General features: G+C 42.3%; 1 protein-coding gene across 6 annotated transcripts in view; it reads left to right on the top strand.

Annotated features, from left to right (window-relative positions):
• LOC136880938 (gustatory and odorant receptor 63a) overlaps positions 1-18,160 on the top strand; it is a 118,212-nt gene that overhangs the window by 95,072 nt on the left and 4,980 nt on the right. For 5 of the 6 annotated variants that reach the window (XM_067153471.2, XM_067153469.2, XM_067153470.2 and 2 more), the window contains exons 5-7: positions 3,231-3,506; positions 11,787-11,852; positions 11,926-12,015. In XM_067153471.2, the coding sequence (XP_067009572.2) occupies positions 3,231-3,506; positions 11,787-11,852; positions 11,926-12,015 (432 nt within the window). The remainder of the gene's footprint in view (positions 1-3,230; positions 3,507-11,786; positions 11,853-11,925; positions 12,016-18,160) is intronic. The other variant, XM_067153474.2, reaches the window with a different exon arrangement.

Raw genomic sequence — 18,160 nt, 5'->3', positions numbered from 1 at the left:
CGAGGAAGCAGCAAGTCTCTCTGGTAGTAGGCCGGCGCATGCGCAGTTATGCGCAACCAGACACAAGGCCAGACAATGGCGCGCTGTCTACAGTAACTTAAAAAAGTTATGCTGGCGAAAAGCCGATTGACACAAATACTCCAGGCCGCAAGGCCAGTCCAAAAGGTTATAAAGGGGAGGCTCACACTATTTAATATTGTCTCATTATGATGTCTTCACCATTCATTTTATCCTCATTAGGTAACTCCCAAGTCTATACAGATGCCATGCACTATTCTTCTTCTTCTCATTATTATTATTATTATTATTATTATTATTATTATTATTATTATTATTATTATTATTATTATATTAAATAAACATGTTGAATTTTACAGCGGTCGTGCCCATCGTTCACTGGTTAATTAGCTTCCTGGAGATCAGTGGTGGTGTCCGACCTATGATAACGGGTTCGATTGAAAGCAACAAAAGAGAACACTATACCTGAAAGAATGCATTTCATTTTAGCAGATCTACCTATAAAAAAATAACAGCAGCCCTGCAGTGTCTTTCTACAAGGATGTAGAAGTAAACGGGAGTGAAATACCAGTGCTCTGTTATCTATGTAATTAAGTCAGAAGTATGAGGTGAAGTATATACGATAAGTAACGCATGGCTGATAGTTGGCAGTGGCGATCTAACGGAACGAAGCCTAGCACAGCTATCACCCCGGTCCCAGCACCTATCGGACATACGTCAGCAAACCGCACGAGGTGGGTCGAGGGGAGGGGGACGAGAGTCTGGGCTGCAATATTAGTCTCCGATGCCTTGCTCTCAGAAATACGTGTGACGTTTTTTGTCACTGCTTTCAAGTTTTATAAATGGAACAACGTGTCAGATGATTACATTATAATGTACTTTAGAATTCCATCATTCTCAATTGAGGTTTGGGCTTCGCCGATAGCCTTGGTAGCCCTCAGTTTATGTCACCGGTAGAAGGTAAAAAGAGTAGGGCTTAAAATATCACTTTGAGGCAAGCCTCGTGAGGTCGTACATTCCTGAATGTTGAGAACGTATTTGAGCTCAGAGAGCATATTATAGAGGATTGCGATAAATGGTGGTGGAAAATGATAGAAAAGTAGTTTTGCAGCAGTAAATGAATATCATAAGCCCCTCTCAGATAAAAAAAATAGCCGTCAATGACTCTACGAGAGCGAGCTAGTAAGATAACCGTTAACAAGATATTGATAGCACACTGAACTTCAGCAAGGTCAATTGAACGTTTTGAAAGATACCAAGGAAAAGAAAGCAAATTTAATATGACTATGCTATCACCGCGAAGAAGTCCTAGTTCCATTCGAAAGAAAGGATCCAGGCCATTCAAAAGAATCAGGGCATAAGAATTGTATCCATCATACTGTGGAATATAGAAGTGTTTCATCAACCAACATATTGCAGTCCGACATTATAATTTTAGTGGATATATGTTTGACAAAGGACACAATAATACGCTACTACAGGTGTCATTACTTTGCAATGCAGGGAGATTACGGGCGGCCAAAGCAGTGGTGTACATTGGCTGACTCACCAAATATTCACACTGTCAGATATCTCCTTGTTCTAGAAACAAATGACCTGTTTGTAATTAGTGCATATTTTCAACAAGAAAATTTCTGACGCAATGGGAAAAATCACACACCAAAAGGCTATCCTAGCCGGCAACTTTAACTGTCGTATAGACTAAGGTGACCAGATTTTCCAAACAGAAAGAAAGATACTTTTTTTTGAATTTATTGACTAAAAGAAGGGTCGAAACGAGATACAAGTGATTAAATATTCAGCAGTATACGATTAGAATATAGCATGTCTGAATAATTTATTTCCCACTTGAAACAAAGAACTCAATTGTATTATCTACTTTTGACAGATTTATAGGGTTTTAAGTGTTTAACAAATTATATTTTCCCAAATATATTACTCAGGTGTATAACGAACTATAAACATTGATATATTTGCCTTATAACATGACAACATGCAGAAATACAATAGACTTCGTCACGGGCCGATGACCTCGATGTTAGGCCCCTTTAAACAACAAGCAAGCATCAGACTTCGTCACCAGAACTGCGAATTGCACACCACTTATGATCGCCAAGAAATGTTTTCTTCCAAACGTTTTGATCTTTTCAACGCGACATTTTTACCGTTTGTTGTTAGGACAGCTGATAGAGCTGTGCTGCGTCACGTTTGTTGCTGCATCAGGTTTCGACGTATCGAAGAGAGAGAGTTTAGAATACCATATTGTGGAAACTCTATTATTCGGAGCTCCGGACGTGAAGAGGCTTTATCTTTTCTTCTACGTTGATAAGTTACGTAAGCTCTGGAATCAGTTTGAATTACAGAAAAACCCTTTCTTTTAAGTACATTCAGTGTAAATTACCGATACTCGAAAGTAAACATTTTCTACAATTCAAAACGATCCCAGCGCCACAGTTTTAATCTAATTGCCTTCAAATGAACAGGCCTCACAAAGCATTCATCATTTGTGTTGGTAACTTTCAGAAAGAATACCTCATATAATAATGTTATTGTTAAAATATGCGGTCTAAGTTCTTAAACTGAATGTAACCTTTGATTCAGAGGATCTTGGGTTCGACTCCCGGTAGGGATGGGGATTTTACTGTGTCTGCTTAATTCCTCTAACTCGGGATTTGGGTGTTCGTGTTTGTGTTAATACACATCTCCATACACACACAACACATCCTTTCGCTCGCCCAGGTCATATGATCGACACAGATTGAACCAGGGTGCAAGAGAAGAAGAATGTTAAAAATATATAGATCGCATAGAAACTATAAATTATACTATACTTTAACTTTTCTTGTGTATTCAACTAAGTTTCATAGTAATAAGCCAACAATTAATGCATCTAGGACTTTTTAAAGTAGACCATATTGTTTTTAAAAATGCCGCAATTTCGGAAAGATTACCTTTCGCCCAGCTGGCAGATTCCCTATCTATAATCTTTTCTTAAATAATTGCAAAGAATTTGGAAATTAATTGAATATTTTCCTTGGTAAATTATTATTCCAATCCCTAACTCTTCGTACAAACGAATATTTGCCCCAGTGTGTCCTCTTGAATTCCAACTTTATCTTCATATTGTAAACTTTCAGTCGAGTCTCCCTTTCATCGTAGAACACACTTATTGTGTCGATAGAGTAAACATCATGTAAGATCTGGTGTTGCAGAAGTCACAGCTCGTAGAATGCAGTAACGTGGCAGAGTACCGCGGGATGTGGCTTCGGTTGGCATCACTCACCCGCCAGACAGGGGAGTTCATGGGCTACACCTTCTGTCTGTTGTGTGTCATCTGGGCCGCCCTTGTCACCGTCTGTGTGTACGGCTGCTTCGCCGGCCTGCAGTACGGCGTCTCCTGGAAGGACGTTGGAATGGGAGCATACAGCATCATGTGTTTAATATTCCTGTACGTCATCTGCGACGCTGCACACCAGTCTTCCCAATACGTAAGTGACCGTTGGAGCAATTCGACTAATTTATATATACAGGGTGTACCAAAACTCAACGGCAAAAATTTAGGAATGGATTCCTCACATAGAGAGAAGAAAAAAATGTTATGGCAATATGGGTCCGAAAACGAATACTTAGAGATTTATTCAAACTTTTTGTACATTTACACCGTACGTCTGTAACGGCAGCTGAAACCCTTTGAGCATGTATCAGAGGAAATGTACGTCATCAAAAATGCCTGATGTATTGCGTACTACCTGACAGGTTGTTACAATGCGCTCACGTAAAGCTGCTTCATCAGGGACAAGAGTCGCATACACGAGGCACTTAACGTGTCCCCACAGGTAAAAATCCAGGAGCTTCAAATCAGGAGTGGTGGCCAAGCAATCGCTCCTCCTCTACCTGTCCAGCGCTCAGGAAAATGGGTATTCAGCTACCTACGGGCAGGCAGACTGAAATGTGCGGGAGCACCATCATGCATAAAAAAACTTCTGTTGATGGGATGCAAGTGGCATGTTTTCCATGTAATTAGCAATGCAGTTCGCAATAAATTCGTGTGGTTCTGTTCAGTAAGCCTATTCGGAGGAACGTAGGGTCCCAACATGGAATCACCAACACTGCCTGCCCAGATGCTAATGGCGAACCTCCGTTGATGAGAAGATTGGATGATTGCATGAGGATTTGTATCATTGATTATGGAAATTCGGTATTCCGTCTCTTGTGAATGTCACAGATGCTGCGAAGTTAGGCGTCATGCTGCATTGTTGCAGGAACCACCGGCAGAACATTACTCTTGGAGGGTACTCTGCAGGAGACAAAGATTGTACACGCTGTAGATAATACGGATACAACAGGTTTTCTCGTAGCAGTCTCCAGATCGTCATGTGCGGCCTATTCCTCTGCAAGCCTAACCTCCTCGTGCTGATGTCGGAACTTTCATCCACAACGCTGAGTACAGCTTCCTCCTCCACAACGGTTGTACTGGTTGACCGTCCCCCGGTTCCTGGTGGACGAGCGAAACTCCTGTGTTCACAGAGGTGGCGATGGATTTCTTCAAATGTCTTTCGGTCCGGCAGTCTGCGCCTTGGGTGTCGTTCCTGATACAAGCGACGTGCCTCCAATGCATTACCATCCGCCAAACCATACATGTAATGAATGCATGCTCGCAAGCTCTACGTTCGTGTACATGAGCACTTCAGAGCAGCCTGCAAACTACAACTACTGTTAACCAGCAAAAACACACACTATGCACCAAATCGCATACGGCTACGGCTAGTTAACTTAACTTCACTTACTTACGTAAGCAGACTGCAAAACACAATCACTAATCACAGATGCCAGACGTGTTAATCAAACTGAAGATGTCGGAAAGGGCGAAGATGATCGGATATCATGTGTGAAACCTTAGGCATTTTAAGACTCACATCAGATTCATTCACAACATGATTACTTATGTAACAATTGTACCCAGTGTCCCGAATTCTTTTTGTAGCAAACAGGACATGTAAATTATTACTAACATTAATTCGTGTCACAAAGTTTGAATAAATCTGTAAGTATACGTTTCCGGACCCATGTTGCCATAACCTTTTTTTCTTTTCTTCTCTATATGTGAGGGATCCATTCCTAAATTTTTGCCGTCGAGTTTTGGTTCACCCTGTACCTCTGAACGTGGGAAAGATCTAAAGGATGCTAGAAGGAAAATCAGTTGCAGCAGGGCTCATTTTGGTGGCCATAGATTCCTGGAACTTAAAAATAAACTTGATGGAAGACTTGGGTCCCTAAGTTTTCAGGACGTTAACATAATTTCTAGGGTTATTTTAAACATAGAGGTTCCACGAACCTATTACGCTGGCGTAGCAGGGGGAGAGGTGATACTCCCACGTGGCGCGTCCCAGGTGGCGGATAGGTGGGTCCTAACCGGCTTGCCGGTGGACTTGAGGGAAATAAAATATCTCTCGCGGACCAAACACACAACCCCTGTGGGTATGGGACGCAGATGAAGAATACACTCACGGTGTGCCCTGCCTGTCGTAGGAGGCAACAAAAAGGGGCGACGAAGGGATGGTCAAGTTAGAACCATGATACTACTTGTAATTAGTACCACCACGGAGGGAACGGCATGGGTCGCTTTTTCTTGCGCGTAGTACCACTACATGAGGTACACAATAGGTTTGTGATTAACAGTGACAGTGTGTGCTCAGGATGCATTTTACAGTACCTGTGATTTGTACCACTATATGAGCGACACCATGGGTGAGCCATAGTTCTGCCTTGCCTATGATTAGTATCCACTATGTGAGGAACACCACAGGATGGTGCGAGTCCCGGTGGTTAGTCCACTTATGTGAAGAACACCATAGGTTTGCGTTGCGTATATTGGTTTGCGTCGCCTGTAAATAGCGACATAATGTGCGAAACACCATAGGTCTGTGTTACATGTGCGGATTACATTACCTCTGAGAGTACCATAATGTGTGGAATACCGGGAATCTTCGCTACTTTTGATTAGTACCGCAACGTTACAAATACCATAGTTCTACTTTCCTAGCGACTTGGATTTTGGACCTGTTTAGACTACAAGCATCATCGATTCAGTATTGTGCTTTAGAAGCAGTCCCTTGGTCAGTAATACTATTGTTTAACGCTAGTTTCTGGGAATGTGGGGCATTGCGAGTCGGATCCACTTTAACTTCATATCCATCCATTTATTCTTCGTCCTCACGTTTTGAATTCTAGTCAGTGGAGGATTATGGATTTTAATTGTCCTTACATTTCGTTCCATTAGTGGCCGATGACCTAGATGTTAGGTCCCTTCAAAGAACAAGCATCATCATCATCATCAAACATAGGGGATGGGAAGCAGGGTCACAATGCAAGTGACAGTGAAGAAGGGAGGACTAGGAGAGGTCTTCACTCAGCTACATGATTAGCTACAATGGGATGTTTTATTAATGCCCTAAGTACACATGGGCTCCAGTTGAAAGCGGAATACCGTGGAGATTCTTTTCATTACCAGTTTGAAGAATAGGGTTGCCAGGTGTACGGTGCGCCCTTTAAACCGTACGCTGTTTGTTCCGTTTCCAGAAAACAGATTTTCTATTTTAAAATCTCGCTCTTTAGTATTGTACCGCTATTAAAAAGTGCGGAGTTTTGATCGAAGAGTAGAAAATAATATTCTGCACTCTTTGGTTCTGAGCAAATACCACCAGGCAATGATCGTTAAGGCGTCAAGTCTTTGCTGTTTGACACTGTTGTCAGCCGGGTCGACTCCCGATGGTGAAAAAAATAACCATCAGAATGTTGGCGGGTAGGGTGGGAGAGGTGATGGACTCAGTCCCATATATCTCCAAGTGTTCATAAGGAGTGGGGGCATATGCTTGTTGGCTAGCCGCGGTGTCAGTTTAGACTTGATGTCTTATTGATCATGGCCAGCAGGTGGGCTCACTAAAAGCCATACGCTACATAAATATTTGAAAAAGACAGCGGAAACTTGTTTAAAACACGGCGCCATTTGTACCTGCCGGGTGGGCAAAATAAAACAGGTCCGGAAAATATTTTCAATAGCACTGATGCGGTATTCACCCTTGTTAACGAACATCACAGAGGATGGTGGAAACGGGTTCATCTGATGACATGAAAAGCTGAGGATCGAAAAGTCCTCATTCCACTTCACTCAGAAACCTCCGGGAGAACTCAACACGCGAAGGTTCGTCTGGACGCTTTCACGCATGAACAACAGTAAATTTGTAAGGGTACAGATGCAGGTCCTTTTAGATCATGTTTCGACACAACGATCTCTTAATTTCCACTTGCACAGATAAACGGCGTTGAGATTTCGCAAAACATCGTTCCACGCTTTTCTTCACTCGAGCAATGTTTTCTGCTGTTCGAACTCTTTTCGGATAGGCTGATTTCGGTTTTTATTCGCTACAGAGTCCGCTTCACGCCATTTTCCACTAAGTTTTGCATGGCCTGGAGGTTCTACCCAAACTCCTGCGGAAACAGTTTCGCACAGGTTTTCCACGAATGGTGCTTCGCATAACACTCGACGCTGTTTAATACTGAGCACATTCTGAGTTGCACTCAACTGGTCACTAAACACGTCTGCTCCTCTCACTCACCCACACGTAATGACTCGCGGGATGCGCACGCTCGGATATGTAACAGCAACCGATTGGTGCCTCGAAATCACGGTTTCCAGTATTTCATGTGATGGGCACTTCATTAACGAGGGTCAATTCCGCGTCAGTTTTATAAAAAGTTTCCGAGCCAGATTTATTTTGCCCGCCCTGTAGAAGGCAGTGTTCTGGCACACGGAAATAACGCGATGAAGAAGATGACGAAGACGAACTCAACATTGGTTGTCGTGGTTACCACGATGTCGGTTTTCAGTCTACGTTAATTTCAGATAGACTTCCAGCTCAAAACATATCCATGGAAAATATATATATATATGTATTACCAAAGGTCACTATAACTAACGGTTCCAGTCACTGTGATCTTTACGTCATATCGTTGAGAATAGCGTCTCTGGTAGCGAGCGTACTTGTTTTTGGATTTAGTTTGTATTATTAGTTTAATAAATATATCGTTACACTGGGATATTATTATTTGTTAGTATACTAGAGAGGGCTGCCTGGCCGAGGCGGTAAAGGCGTATTCGGTTCGCCCGGAAGGACGTGGGTTCGAATCCCCGTCAGGAAGTCGTAAAATTTAAGAAATGAGATTTCCACTTCCGGAGGTGCATATGGCCCTGGGGTTCACTCAGCCTACACCAAAAATTAGTACCTGGTCAATTCCTGGAGCAAAGGCGGCCGAGCGTAGTGCTCACCACTCTACCCCATCACGTACCGAGGTTACGAATAGTGGAAGCCTTTACCTTTAGTATACTAGTACTACTTTTGATTTTGTACGAAGATGAACATACACGTAAATAAGTTTGGACCGGGCGAGTTGGCCGTGCGCGTAGAGGCGCGCGGCTGTGAGCTTGCATCCGGGAGATAGTAGGTTCGAATCCCACTATCGGCAACCCTGAAAATGGTTTTCCGTGGTTTCCCATTTTCACACCAGGCAAATGCTGGGGCTGTACCTTAATTAAGGCCACGGCCGCTTCCTTCCAACTCCTAGGCCTTTCCTATCCCATCGTCACCATAAGACCTATCTGTGTCGGTGCGACGTAAAGCCCCTAGAAAAAAAAGTTTGGGCCTACACAAAATATTTCTCATCGAACCGCCACTGCTTGGGTGATTTACCGCACTTACTCTTGATCCAGATGAAGAGAACTCGTGGTGCACGTTGAAGGCCTCCTTTGACGTGTTAACATCAACATCGGCTTGCAGCGTTCCGAAGGGGTAGGTCTTATTTTATACACTTGTAGCTTCCTTCGTTTACATAAGATCCCAATACATATAAGTCTATATAAATAGCAAGAGTGTCACAGTTGTATAAAATAAAATATTTTCGTCCGAATTAAAATTTGTAAATGTGACATCACAAATTTAGAACGAAAATCTGAAGGGCCATAAATTCTAAAGTTGAAAACAGAGAAATGAGTGAGGATTTAAATTAGAGGTCTCGGGATATTCTTTGATCTGGGACTGCGTGTTAAAATTTTGGAGTACAGACAAAGGAGGACATCATTAAGATAAGTTATTTAAAGTTCCTAAGTATTAAGCAGAAATAAACATAAATATTTCTTTCTAAATATTTGAGTGTGTTTGATAGAATCTGTTGATGTTCTTTCAAGAACGAAACATGTCGTTCTATTTTAATCTAATTGTTTCTTTTGCAGTTGTAATACAGTTACCATAAGTTTTCAGATGGTTTATAAAAGTATTTACTCAAAGTTAGTTTCGGCACACAAAAGAGCCTAACACTTATAAAGTTAATGTTTGTTAAAAGCCTCAAACATTTTGAAAAAATGAAAAATATCAACAACATTTTTACCATTGATGCTTTCACGGCCCGTGCTTATAGACCTTCACCAGTGTTATCTCGTTTCGGTGTTTTCGTACGTTTCATTCAATGCTTGAGTCAGTCATAATGTGTGTACACCTGTTATGTGACCCACTTTCCGACTGATTCTGATGGTGCCGCACGGTGAGCCATCTGGTGACAAATGAACGTACCTCTTACACTTCTATTAGAACGTCTACATTCAGACTTTCATTCTTGATGAAGTCTTCCTCGTGAACAGTCGAGATTTTCTTCTGAAGACGCAGAGCAAAGCTCTCTGCCACGGCATAAGTTCAAAAAGCCTATGTTATGTCTATCAACAAAATTGTTCGTCGCATTGAAAACGTGGCTCCCATAAAGGTTTCCAAAAATCAATAAACAAAAGGAATAACAAATAAAGGACAAGTCCGGTACAGAGCGCATACGCGATCTCAGGTAACGTCGGATATCCGCTGCGTTCGGCTCGCCATTAGGACTAAAGAACGTTTCTCACAGGGGCGTATTCTCCTTGAATGCAAGGCATTCATTGCATGCGTTATGATAACACAAAGAACTGTCTGATTTACGATTTTAGGTTGTTTCAGGTCAAATATTAACGATTTCATCTCTCAGAAGTTCAAAAGGTCCGCGCAGCTGTACTAGTTCCGTTGCTTGATTAAGTGTGGTGCTGGTGTAGTCTCGCCGTCTACTCCACTCTCGGAAGAAAGAGACAGCAAATGGAGGAGTTACGGACGTAAGGCATTCAATCTTAAAATTGCATTCAGTGGCAGACGTAGTTCTGAAACCCTCCGAACGACGTCGTTGCAATTGAAACTTGGTCAGAATTTGTCACCCCATACCCGTGCTACCCTCTGCCATCTGTTAGCAACTTGGAGAAAGTCGACATGTTTACAGCGAACTGGACACACAGATTACCCCCCAGCGAGAACCCATCGTGACGAAACTGACCAATGCCACTGGGGTGACTTACCTCCAGTGCTTGTGTTGTGGCTAACTAGTGAGTTAATTCATTGTGTTTTGCAGATTAGTGAGTTCATTCTGTGTGTGCTGTTCCTGTGCTATTCGTCGTTTTCGGTGTTTTATTATATTTTGCGCACATGTGGTATTAATGATGGATGAGTCTAAAACGGATATAATTGTAAAACAGTTTGAAAAGCCATTTACTGGCCGTTCGTTTGATGAAAGATGCAAATAGTTAAAGCGCGAGACCTCTACCTTCCCTCGTATATTTCTTCTTCTTCTTCTTCTTCTTCTTAATCTGCTTACCCTCCAGGGTTGGCTTTTCCCTCGGACTCAGCGAGGGATCCCTCCTCTACCGCCTCAAGGGCAGTGTCCTAGAGCTTCAGACTCTGGGTCGGGGTATACAACTGAGGAGGATGACCAGTACCTCGGCCAGGCTGCCTCACCTGCTATGCTGAACAGGGGCCTTGCGGGGGATGGGAAGATTGGAAGGGATAGACAAGGAAGAGGGAAGGAAGCGGCCGTGGCCTGAAGTTAGGTACCATCGCGGCATTTGCCTGGAGGAGAAGTGGGAAACCACGGAAAACCACTTCGAGGATGGCTGAGGTGGGAATCGAACCCACCTCTACTCAGTTGACCTCCCGAGGCTGAGTGGACCCGTTCCAGCCCTAGTACCACTTTTCAAATTTCGTGGCAGAGCCGGGAAGCGAACCCGGGCCTCCGGGGGTGGCAGCTAATTACACTAACTACTGCACCACAGAGGCGGACCCTCGTAAATTTAAAAACAGAAAGCAAGAATTGTGTACGCACGTTCAATCCAGAAACTTACAGTAAAACTCTTTGGCTCGAGTTCACCTACATGTAATTAGGGTGAGTAGAATTGAAATTTACTTAATACATTGTGTTAACTGCGTGGTTACTAGTTGCATGCCTCAGTGGAGATTCCAGGATACGCCACTGGTTTTTCAACTTCTGACATATCAACGTGTGCGTTTCTGACCGCACGAAAACGCTGTGATTTTTGTTGAAATCTGCCGATGACCACTTTGGGAAATGTACGTTCCCGCCCCCACTTCTAGATCATCTTTCTACCCAGAGGCAACTTTTATACCATCAAAAGTTTGACTTTCAGTTGTTCTGTGTACAAGGGTTTCCATGAACAACTAGTATTGTGCAGGACATTGAGTCGTGCTGTCAACATTGTATTCTCTCGACCTCGAAGAGGAACAGATTGTTCATCAGTAGATATAAGAAAAAACTAAAGAAAATAGTTCTACAACACGAATGGGATCTGTATAGCATAACAAAAACTAACCGTCAGTTTTTTCTCTTAGCTTATCCGTGTGTGTTGTTTCCAGGTTGGTGAAGTATGTCTGCAGCAGTTACTGGACTTGAAGAACGCGAACAAGAAGACGCAGCAGCAGGTGAGAATGTTGTTTACCTAACAAATAGTGTTCCCTGTGTGCAGACCAGTGAACCACATGTCACATGTTCCAGATGGATGCTCTGGTCCAGATCATCGCGCTCAACCCACCAACCATGAGCTTTGCGGGATATGTTCAAGTCAACCGGGGCTTCCTTTCTTCGGTACGTAACCGCATCTTTCATGCAAAGGAACGAAGTGGAAGGAGAATCTGGAGCATTGTGATTTTCTGCATTGAATTATTCTGTTCCGCGTCATATGTTCCGTTACTTACTTTTGTTAGCATTGCAGTAGTGATTGTCACCGAGTTATGTACTGGTTCTTTTGTTTGTTTTGTAATTATGCTTTGTATTTCCCTGCATTGAATTATTCTGTTTCGCGTCATATATTCCGTTATTATTATTATTATTATTATTATTATTATTATTATTATTATTATTATTATTATTATTGCATTGTAGTAGTGATTGTCATTGAGTTATGTACGGATTGTTTTACTTGTTTTGTAATTATGCTTTGTACTTCCTTGGATTGAATTAAACTGTTCCGCGTTAAATATTTCCGCCGTGATTTACATTTCCTACGTAAACTGTTTATCGTAGTTAGTTTTTGAGGAAAAGTAATGCGAAATATTTGAAATTACAACTCAGTTTTAATCTCGCGTTAGACTTTAAAATTACAACTCAGTTTTAGTCTCGCGTTAGACTTTAAAAGTATTTTTATCATGTTCTCGTGTGCGCTTTAGTATTATGCAATAATAATTCTTTAGAGATTGAATCATGACATTCAAAGCGGGAGTCCGCAAGAGGGGCGTGACACAGCCTACACTTGATAATAATGTTTGGTGGCGGTTGTATATTATCTGTAAATCAACACTTTCCAACTCAACAGTCAGACTCTTAACTCTGGAAATAGGACCTATAATTTGAGGGGTATTGCATTCGTGATCTCTTATACAGTATACCTCTAACTTATTCTGGTAGGTTGTCAGGGCCCATAACACTGCAATTTCTGATCAGAAAGGTAGCGTATTTTATTAAATTACTATTTACAATGTCCAACTCGTTGGCTGAATGGTCAGCGTACTGACCTTCGGTTCAGAGGGTCCCGGGTTCGATTCCCGGCCGGGTCGGGGATTTTAACCTTAATTAGTTAATTCCAATGGCCCGGGGCCGGGTGTTTGTGATGTCCCCAACATCCCTGCAACTCACACACCACACATAACACTATTCCCCACCACAATAACATCGGAGGGTCTGACTTACAATGGCTGCAATCGGCTAGTAATAGCCACACGAAATTATTATTACTATTTACAATAATGGACTCTTCTTTGTGGATATCCCAGCAATTCAGAGGATTCATTAACTCAATATGAGAAAAATGATTAAAATCGTAAATGGCCCTTTTCAGAGCCCCACTGAAAATCATGATTCTACTTTAAACATTCTGCAGCTCAATATCGAAGGAGCAAGTCGACCAAAAAGTGACTATCTAACAAAAATACTGACTGATCACAAGGTGGATATTGTTCTATTGCAAGAGACCCATTGTGAAAACCAGGACCAGCTTTATGCCAGATGTAGGATTCCCGGATACAATCTGCTCAATGCAACGTTTCATAAACAGTACGGAACAGCAACATATGTAAAAATGATGTAGAGGAAGCTGAAATAATAAGCACAAATACTGATAACATGTTTTGCTCTAAAACAAAGATTGCAAACACAGAAATTGTAAACATCTACAAACCACCTTGTCAACCTTGGAGCCTAAACGAGACCATCCTGAATATACAGCACCCAGCCGTAATCCTTGGAGATTTTAACAGTCAGAACACTAAATGGGGTTATAACTATACCAACAAAGAGGGACAAGATGTGTCCGGATGGGCTGATGCCGAAGATCTTTTTCTATTGTTTGATGCCAAAGAAAAGGGCTCCTTCCACTCTACCAGATGGAATAAGGACTATAACCCTGATCTGTGCTTTGTATCAAAAGACTCTCTTGGAAGACCTCTACACTGTACTAGGAAAATTCTGAACAACTTTCCCCGAAGCCAACACAGACCAGTGCTTGTCAAAGTCGGCCTGGAAATACCTGCCATCAGATCAGTCCCACTTCCCCGCTGGAATTTTTCCAAAGCCAACTGGTCTAAATTCACCAGCGAACTGGAACATAATGTACAGTGGATTCCTCCTACAACAGGAAATTACGAGCGCTTTGTCAAACTAACATCCGCCATCGCGAAAAAGCATATCCCAAGAGGATACAGGAAGGATTATATTCCTGGATGGAACCCAAAATGCAAAGAACTATACGAGGAATATATGCTCAGCAGTGACCCTGAAATTGCAGATGAACTGATCCAGTCTCTAGATTCATCTAGAAAAGAAAAATGGTTCAATCTCATGGAAAATATGAGTTTTCAACATTCCAGTCGAAAAGCATGGTCACTTCTAAGGAAACTTGGCAACAGCACTCCCAAATTCGGTCCCAAGAGCTCTAAGATAAAACCAAACGAGGTGGCAAACAGATTAGTTAACCTGACAAGAAAACCAGTCGGCACAAATAAGAAAGAGTCAAAAAGAATTCAACAAGAGCTAAAATCGAGGATAACCCAGGCCAAAGCAGTTTTCCTCTGATTTCACAGCTGCTGAGATCTCAACTGCGCTAAAAGAAATAAAGTCAGGAAAAGCAGCCGGATTGGATGGAATATACCCAGAATTCCTTATACATTGTGGCCCCCGAACAACCGAATGGCTTGCCAAATTTTACAGCAATATCTTACATGTTGGACAACTACCATCAATACTCAAAAGAACAAAAATAGTAGCAATCCTTAAACCAGGGAAAAGTGGAGACAATGCAGAAGATTACAGACCCATAGCCCTTTTAAGTGTCTGCTACAAACTACTGGAGAGAGTAATATACGATAGAATCTCAGCCAAAATCCTAGAGCACATACCACTTGAACAAGCTGGCTTCAGACCAAGCCGCAGCTGTACCGACCAGGTGTTAGGCCTAACCACCCATATTGAGAGGGGATTTCAAGATCGAAAGAAGACCGTAGCAGTGTTCGTAGATCTGTCATCAGCATATGACACAGTCTGGCGAAAAGGAATGATCCTCAAATTCCTGAAGTTAATCCCTTGTAAGACGCTTGCCACCCTGCTGAATAATATGTTGGCTAATAGAATGATTGAAGTACACCTACATGGCAACATAAGTAAAACTTACAAACTGAGTGACGGATTACCACAGGGATCGGTATTGGCCCCATTACTCTTCAACGTATATACAGCAGATCTACCTTCAACTAATGCTAGGAAGTTTATATACGCTGACGACATCTGTTTGGCAGCCCAGTCTAGTGATTTTGCTGGAGCAGAAACCACACTCACTAAAGATCTCTGCAGAATTGATAATTATTTTAAAACCTGGCGACTGAAACCAAACATAACAAAAACAGAGGTCAGCTGCTTTCATTTGAGCAACAGACAAGCTAATTATGCCCCTCAGGTTCAATTCAGAGGTCATATACTGAAGTTCAATCCTCATCCAAAATATCTAGGCGTTACCTTGGATCGATCTTTGACTTACAGCGAACATGTACGCAAAACATCTGCCAAGATCAAAACCCGCAATAACATCCTGCACAAACTCACAGGAACAAGCTGGGGCCCATCTGCATCCACCCTCCGAACTACAGCACTTGCGTTAGTATACCCAGTAGCCGAATAGTGCTGCCCAGTATGGCTCAACAGTGCCCATACAAAGATGATAGATACTCAGTTAAACGATACAATGGGGGCTATATCAGGAACCATCCAATCCACACCTTTGGAGTGGTTACCAGTTCTTTCAAATATTCCACCTCCTCATCTCCGAAGACAAATGGCACTGAAGAAAGAATGGGTTAAATGCTGTGACAATCCTCTTCTACCAATACATCAAGACTGCCTACGTGAAGATCTCAGACTGAAATCTAGGAAACCTTGGTTACTAGGAAAGAGGCTAGTTCAAGATGAATTTCATACTAACACTGCCTGGCGCTATGGGTGGGCAGCTTCAAACCCTGACAGATTAGGTCTAATTTCGGATCCAGTTATGCAACCTCCTGGTTTCAACTTACCCAGAAAAATCTGGTCATCACTTAATCGGATCAGAACTCAACATGGCAGATGCAACTTCTGGAAACACAAGTGGAAGATTACCAGCGATCCTTATTGCGACTGCTCTGATGTGCCTCAGACCGTTCAACATATCGTCACAGAGTGCCCACTCCGAAGATTCAGTGGGACAATAAAGGATATCCACGAGGCCAGTGATGAAGCTGTGAGTTGGCTAACAAAACTGGACATTCAGCTTTAGCAGCAATGCAGATATTGATGAGCTCAAATGTATAAATATAGTTAATAACCAAATTGTAACAATGTATCCTCATGCCATACGAAATAAATAAACAATAATGGACAAGTTAACTCGTTTTCCGTGCTGTGGACGCTGGAACAGTGTCAGGTCACACTATTCTGAACACCGGGGTAAGTACTATCTGCGCACTTTTTAGCGATAGATTTACACCATAGTGCTGAAGCGGTCGACCTCGGCAATCTTCGAGACTCGTACTGGCAATCTTTGAAACACAAACTATGAATCGCTTATGCATCGCAGTGCGACGTCTGGCGTACACTTTACGTACTAGTACTCTTGTTATTTACACAGCAAAGCCAAGCTATCGAATTCACTCTAAGAATACGATTCGCATCGGGAAATGTTATATAATGTTATATAGTGTGTGTGTGACACAGTTGTTGGCTTAAAATAACAAAAATTTAGAAAATTCATATCGAGCGATCATATTATCGATTCAATTCAGATTTCATTTCCATTCAGTTGGCAGTACTACCGGAACCGGAAGCGCTCCCTCCTTACTCATCAAACCAGTACACAAATCTATCGCTAAAAAGTGCGCAGATAGTAACAGTAGGGTTTCCAAACCTTTTATACAATGCCTACGGCCCATTGTCTTTAAAAGATTTTCTATTTTTTTTAGATGTAGGCCAAAGGAAGATCTCGGCACTAAGGAAGAATTGTGTACGTCCCTCAATGAACAGTCATCATTACCTTATTATAACGACAACCTTCCTTATTTATTCGTGCAAATATTCAAGCTACATTGCAACACACTGATACACCAAAGACATCGCATGAAAGAGGAACGTATTTTGTACAATAGAAAACCATATGAAATATAATCCAAATCGGAGAATGATGCACTGAATTGCACAACGACAGCCCAGTACTGCACTATTTATCTGTACCATCAGTTGAATCTTCCTGGGTGCAGGTTGCAGGAGCCAAAGGGCTGGTTCATAGTTTGGGTTTATTCACATTTACATAGTGCAGAATCGCCCAATATCCTCGTTTCTGAAAATTTACTCTGGAACATCCCATCTATGTTTGAAACCGTTTGTAAACCATACACGCAGCTGCGTAATTTGGTTTCCCCAAAGTTCTATGTTTGGCTTTTACTGACCTTTTGTGAAGAACCTGAGTATTGGGGATAAAACTGTTTCGAGAGTTTAGTCTCGCATGTGGTAGAATTTATCCAGACAGAGGGTGCTTTTCAGTTGTAATAGCCTAGTTTTTCTCATGATATGCTGTTACTTTCTTTCTAATTGGGTGGAGCTATTTCAGCCTGTCGTTGAACTTTGCCAAGTGGTGTTGGTCTGAGGCAGCCTATAACTCATTTGGGCTTCGGTGCACTCAACGACGTGCGTAATTGGAATACAGGCAAGAACGTGATCCCTCACACCACATTACGTTCCGCCAGTCAGCTACCGTTCATGTTCGATGATTTCTGTCCCATTGAAGGCTCGCAGCTGTATGTGCCTGTGTGAGCGTAGCCTCTTGCATGCAGTTCCCATCGCAATGTTATCTCGCCAACAGGTTGGAGTGGACCTTTTCTCACTGACTGCAGCAATCACCCGCAATTTTGATTCACAAGGTGTGAAACGCGTCTCCGGCCCCTTTCAGTCAGGATCTTTCTGCGACCATAATTCTGACGCCATATTTCGTGCCCATGTATAGTACACCACGGCTTGTAGACACATTGAACAGTCCGCTGCGAAACGCCAACAAATCCAGCAACTTCACGCACTGTATTACCATGGGCACAACCAAACATGATTGCCCCTTTTTACCACTCTGTCTCATCCTTACATCTACCCATGTTGACATACACTGTCCGCTTGAAACATCAATATCTCATTGATCATTACTGCGGTATGCTCACGTAGAGGTAGT

The sequence above is a fragment of the Anabrus simplex genome, chromosome 9 (genome assembly GCF_040414725.1).
Source record: "Anabrus simplex isolate iqAnaSimp1 chromosome 9, ASM4041472v1, whole genome shotgun sequence".
Lineage (NCBI taxonomy): Eukaryota > Metazoa > Arthropoda > Insecta > Orthoptera > Tettigoniidae > Anabrus > Anabrus simplex.
The sequence above is the reverse complement of the archived record's forward strand: the minus strand, read 5'-3'. Positions and strand labels throughout refer to the sequence as shown.